Raw genomic sequence first — 6,025 nt, forward strand, 5'->3', positions numbered from 1 at the left:
GTTGAGGAAGGAGATGCAGGTTTTGGTTTTTGTTCTTGGTTTTTGATTTTGGTTTTTGGGTTTTTTGTTCATGGAAGTCGAGAGAGATGAGGAGAGAAGCAACAATGCGTAGTTCAAACTCAAGGGATAAATTGGTCATTTTTGTTATTCAGACTGTTGATTCAGATAGAATAGTAAACAACAACATAAATTTATCCAGACAGACAAATTTATCCATACATGACTTAATAGAAAATTTGGTAAACAGCCCCTAAGACCACATAGGAAATGGAGTACATAATTGTCTGTGTAATTGTTAGCCTTAATAGAAAATCTCATGCAAACATCTTGCAAGTTGTAACATCCAACATTCTTCCATATTTTATCTATCTTTTTAGTCTCGAGTGAGTAGCCGAAATCCTAGTGTTAATCTCGGATCACTAGTTTAGTTATGTTTTTTTACCATCTTATTAACTTAGGGGACTTGCCTTGGAAATCAACTTTTGGGTGTAGTGTACACAGGCCTTTGGGGGAGTTTGATGCGGGTTAAGCCACATTAGCTATTGGAGTGGTCGAGCCTCGAAACATTTCAAAAGGAAACTAACAGTAGCAAATGCGGGTTGGGTCTAGCAGTTATCGCTTGTGTGCACTGGTTGGCGGGGGTTGTGCTGCGTGAAAGTCGCCTGCATGGTTTGACTTTAGGCTGTTAAAGCCATTGACCAGCTCCCTCCCTCTTAGAATTGTTCACGGGCGGATGACCCGCTTGACCCGTCATGTCCGGCCCGTTAGAAAAGCGGACTTAGATTACCATTCTCGAAGAAATGAACGGGTCTAGACTAGGGATGGTGATTTGGCCCGACCCGGTGGGGAACCCGGTTCACCCGACCCGGACGGGGACAGGGATTCCCCGCTAAAACGGGTACCGGGGCCGGGGCCGGGGATCCCCGGTAGAGGCAAACCGGGGCCGGGTATTGTATCCCCCGACCCGCCCCGCACCCGTTATATATAAATATTAACATTTTGATTATTTGGGCTTATAATTGATATGTGCGGCCTGTTGGACTTATGGACTTGGGCTTTGTAATTGATATGTCCAAATTTCAATCCTCTTCTACTCTTCTTGACTAGAGTCTAGATATGATGTAATTATATTAACACTTGTTTTAAATTTTACATTTCTTTGGATTATTGTTAATGTTACAATTTTATTATTTTTATTAGGCAAGACTAGATATGATGTAATTATGTTGTTATGTTGATCATGCTTAGAAAAAACTTATTAATTTTTATTTGACCGGGGGTTGACCGAAGGTTGACCGGGGGTTGACCGAAAGTTGACCGGGGCCGGGGCCGGGGCCGGGGACTGTGTGTATAAACCGGGGCCGGGGCCGGGGATTGCAAACCCCGAACCCATCCCCGCCCCGTTGCCATCCCTAGTCTGGACTTACTTGTTAAAATTAATGGGCGGATATGGGTAATGGAAAAAAAATTTGGACAGGCCCGCCAGGCCCATTAATATGTTTATAATAATTAACTTTTATAATTAAAATTTACTACTAAAATTGAAAAATCTTAATACTTTATCAATTCCTACTTAATTATGACTCATGATAATAACATTCTATAAAAATCTTAAATTTAAAAATATAAGTACCTCAATTGATCAAATCCTTAATATCTCATTTAGTCATTTTTTTTATCGGTACTTCATATTTAGCGAAATAATTTCTTTCTAAAGTATGTATTTTGTTATGTATTTATGTTGGAAAAATTGTTATGTATTTTGAATTATTTTACATAACTTATGATTTTATATAAGTTTTGTTTTTATAAAAATATAACAAGATTTTGTCCGTCCGTGGGAATCCGGGACCGTTCATAGGATGGGTATGGGTAAGTTTTCAAGCCCGTAAAAACGGGCTTGATTTTACCATATTAGGCATGTTGGATAAAAAATGGGTTAAGTCTAGCTCGGATCCGACCCAAGCCCGCAAATGATCAGCTCTACAGTCCATCCCCATTCTCCCATTTTCCATCCCTTCCCACTTTACTCCAAATTCCTCTCCCATTACTTTAGGCTGACTAGCATATGTAGGGATTCAATAGAGATATTGAATTTGCATACAGATACAATTAGCATCCGAAAAATTTGAAGTAAGTAAAATTCTTGAATTTCATATGGTCCAAGTACCCAATGACTCTTAAAAAGTAAAATTCACATCAAGAGTAGCAGGAACACAAGAGTATGCTTCTCATCTAATGAGATTATGTATTCATAATTGATCATAAGGTCCAAGTACCCAAAGGCCTGTTTACACTACACCCAAAAGCTAATTTCCAAGGCAAGTCCCCTAAGTTAATAAGATGGTACAAAAACAGACTAAACCAGCAATCCAAGATTAACACTAGGATTTCGGCTACTCACTAGAGACTAAAAGGATAGATAAAATATGAAGAGTTTTGGATGTTACAACTTACAAGATGCTTGCATGAGACTTTCTATTAATGCTAACAGTTACATAGGCAATTATGTACTCCATTTTCTATGTGATTATAGTATATAGGATTGGTTACTCAGGCTTCCAGAACATGTTGCGACAAACTCAACATTCAATGAAAAAGAACAACCAACATGCAACTTTGTGCATTTAAAGTTACAGGTCTGTCAAACAGTCAACAAACTCATAGAAGAAAGTTTAAAGTTCATGTAAATAAGAAAGTAAAGTTAAGATTGAAATTTGTAATATAATTATGAATATAGCTAACGATGAGTTGGTTTAGTATCTAATGTACACATTTTAATAATCATATTAAATATATGGTTATATAATATAGAAAGAATCGAATTCATCAAAGTTGAATTGTGTATAAATAGTTGTAATCTAGGGGGTGTTTGAGATTGCTTATTTGAAATAACTTATGTTTTTTTATAAAAGTACTTATCAACTTATTATAAGTCAGAAGAGTTTAACTTTTTTAAAAACTACTTATTACCGGTTTGACACCGGTATAAGTTGTTCATCCAAACACTCAAAAGTGTTTATTACCGATGTCATATCAAAATAAGTCAATAAATTATTTTTATAAGCAATCCCAAACATTCCAATTATACCTAAGATTTGAAGATTGTAGAACTCGAATAGGTATCTGACTCGAGATGAGTTGGGTTAAAGAAAAAACAAACTCATAAAACCTAATCGATGGACCATAAACCGCTTCAAGAACAGCTCAGGTCCACCGTCCACCGGGGAAAAACAGGAAAAACAAAGCCCTAGAAGCCTCATTGTCATCCTCTCGGGGATCTTTTCCAGCATCGTCAAGAGGATATCGAATCGACTCTACCTCGTTTCGTTACAGTTACTGAAATTCGTGTGTGAAAATCCAATGAAAACGAAGCGCCAAGATGTCGAAAATAGTGAAGAACAGCACTCGAAGAAGCAGAAATTAATCGAAAGATCTTCGTTGTCGCCACCTCAGCTTGGATTTGATAACGCTCTGCTTCCACTTGCAACATACGACGACGACGACGACGAAGATGATGAACGAGATGGTAAGAAAGTGGAGGAAAACGATCTTAATAACCGCCAGGAAGAGGAGGAAGACGATGAGGAAGAGGAATATATTAATGGATTTGGTAAAGGGAGGCATAATAGGATGATTGAAATCCGTAGAGACTGCCCTTACCTTGACACTGTTAATCGTCAGGTATTTACTTCCATTCCTCATTTTCCTTATTGTGTTTAATTTTGATCATTTAGAGTTCTTTTTTCTGAAGATTTGGAGCTTGCGTTGGGTTTACTAGCCAATGTTTGCGAAAAGAGTTATCTCTTAGTACTAATTTGGTGTAGGTTCAATTTTAAGAACCCGACGCATAATGTATAAACTGTATCATCAATTTAGCAGTATATATATCACACTAATAGGGAACAGAACACCAGAGAGGCTCAGGCGTTTCTGGATTCAATATTTAAACCTATAGACAGAATTTTGGCAACAGAAATCTTACTCCCAATGCACACGACTGATGTGCGGCAAACTGGCAATGAAGTTGTTGTACACAATCAATGGTCACAAAAGAACACTCCTTTCAATTGGAGCATACCAATCCGATTGATCATGAGGTCAGACAATAATATTTTGGGAGTACTGTGGTGGTAGACATGCACCATATAAACCATGCAACCAGAAGATGAATGAAGTTATTACTGAACTTTCTTGGATTTTCAATTGCATACCTCAAAAAGGATTTATCAACCACACTTTTATACTCTCATAATCATCTCAAGTACAGCATTTTTTGTTTCTTTTATGCATATTTACTAACATAAATGATCAATTGAGATGAAACATGAGAGACAAAAACAAATCTAACAGAAAGGGTGTTGATTGTTCTAATCGTTTGATGATTTATATTAGTTAGTTTGATAATATTTGGATAGAAAAGATGTGTGCTTGTGACAGTATAATTATGTAATTGGTCAATGCTATAAATATCCTCACTTAGGGTCGCTTTAGCAACCGCTTACCTACGCATTAGGCGTTCTGCCACCGCTTTGATTAGTTATGGCCTCTCAATTAGCTTTCTAGTCATTAAGTAAACCCGATGCTTCCATGGACAACTAATTGTTGAATTTTATTTTTTGAAAAACTAAGTTTTGGGTTAATCGTTTTTTCTCAAACGTGGTAATCTTCCCAATCCTTTTTGAGTAGAGAAATTAAACATTTGAAAGAATAATAATTGAATCATAAGATAGTATTAAAACTTTAAAATGATGTCATATCCTTACACAATAAAAAAACAATAACATTTATATTTTCAAATATATAGACTGTGTGTGATTAGGCATATGCTTTATCCCTGCTTAAGGGATTCAAATGCTAGAAGGTCACTCAGCCTTATAGCTCCATTTAATGTTTTACTGAAAAACCATGGAAGTTTAATGAAAAACTTCAAAATTTTCCATATACATCATAGTGAAGAAAATAGTAGAGGGCTCAGGATCTATGGTGTTAGACTCTGGACAGAAAATCATATTTGAGAATAGAGACTCTAATCATGCTGCACATGGATAATTTTGTAGAAATAGTCTTCACTTTGGTATTGTTGATAATTGCTTACCAGGTTATCATCTTACTGGAAAAAAGTATAGGATTAGATGCACTGTTTTCAACAGTAGATGCAAATACTAGCTAATTACTGGGATAAATAATTATGTAGGTTCTGTTAATAATTGTTCTTGTATGTTCTGTGCAAATCATGTATTTGGTGCTGGGGAAGTTTTGCTGCAAGTCTGGCATAGCACATTATCAAATTATGGTTCTACGCATAGTCACAGAGAGCTAGAAATTTGTTTGACTTGACGAGTGCACCGAGCAAGAGTATACTACTATATCTTGAAGTGGTATTTGCCATATAATTTAAGTTCTTTTATGAAAGTGTTTGATTTTTATTACATTATACTATTATAGTGTATTTAAGGCCAGGGTTCATGCTTTTGTGGTTTGAAAGGCAAAGATATATACTGATGATGGTACAAAAATAACCTGCACACTTGATCTGTGCCATTGAACAACATACTACAAACTAATACACATCACCTATTTAAATGAAAAGATACCATGAAATCTTTTTTTTTTTTTGTAGAAAGCTTCTGCCATGAAGTTCTGACTATTCTGATATTCTTAGATGGTCTTTATAGCTCACAATCTCAATGTCAGTCTCAAAATTCCACCTAAGCTTTAAATTAATATCAAAACTTCAACTACGACATGAACTTGAAATAGCAGAAGGAGCAGAATCAAGGGTATCACTCTGACCATCATGTTTTATGATCATAGAGTAGGGAAAAGATGCTAAGCTATTTTGAAGAGCAAGACTTGATACAAAGTGTACAATCTGGAGATTGTGGCAGATAGTGTGTGTCAAAGACCTTCCAGCCTAGTGGTAAGGCTTGGGCATGACATAGTCATGAACCCGAGTTCGAGCCCTGGGAGGGGAGTGTTGGCGACATTTAAGAGGGGCCATGTTTAGCCTCCAAAATTGCCG

At 36.5% G+C, this 6,025-nt stretch overlaps 1 protein-coding gene across 2 annotated transcripts in view; it reads left to right on the top strand.

Moving 5' to 3' along the window:
- Nucleotides 1-3,219: 3,219 nt before the first annotated feature.
- The window catches only part of LOC112501824 (U4/U6.U5 tri-snRNP-associated protein 2-like), a 9,208-nt gene continuing 6,402 nt past the window's right edge, over nt 3,220-6,025 (top strand). For both annotated transcript variants that reach the window (XM_025105556.1, XM_025105557.1), the window contains exon 1: nt 3,220-3,684. In XM_025105556.1, the coding sequence (XP_024961324.1) occupies nt 3,364-3,684 (321 nt within the window). In that variant the 5' untranslated portion in view covers nt 3,220-3,363. The remainder of the gene's footprint in view (nt 3,685-6,025) is intronic.

The sequence above is a fragment of the Cynara cardunculus genome, unplaced genomic scaffold (genome assembly GCF_001531365.2).
Source record: "Cynara cardunculus var. scolymus isolate 2C unplaced genomic scaffold, CcrdV1 Un_Scaffold_609, whole genome shotgun sequence".
Classification (NCBI taxonomy): Eukaryota; Viridiplantae; Streptophyta; class Magnoliopsida; order Asterales; family Asteraceae; genus Cynara; species Cynara cardunculus.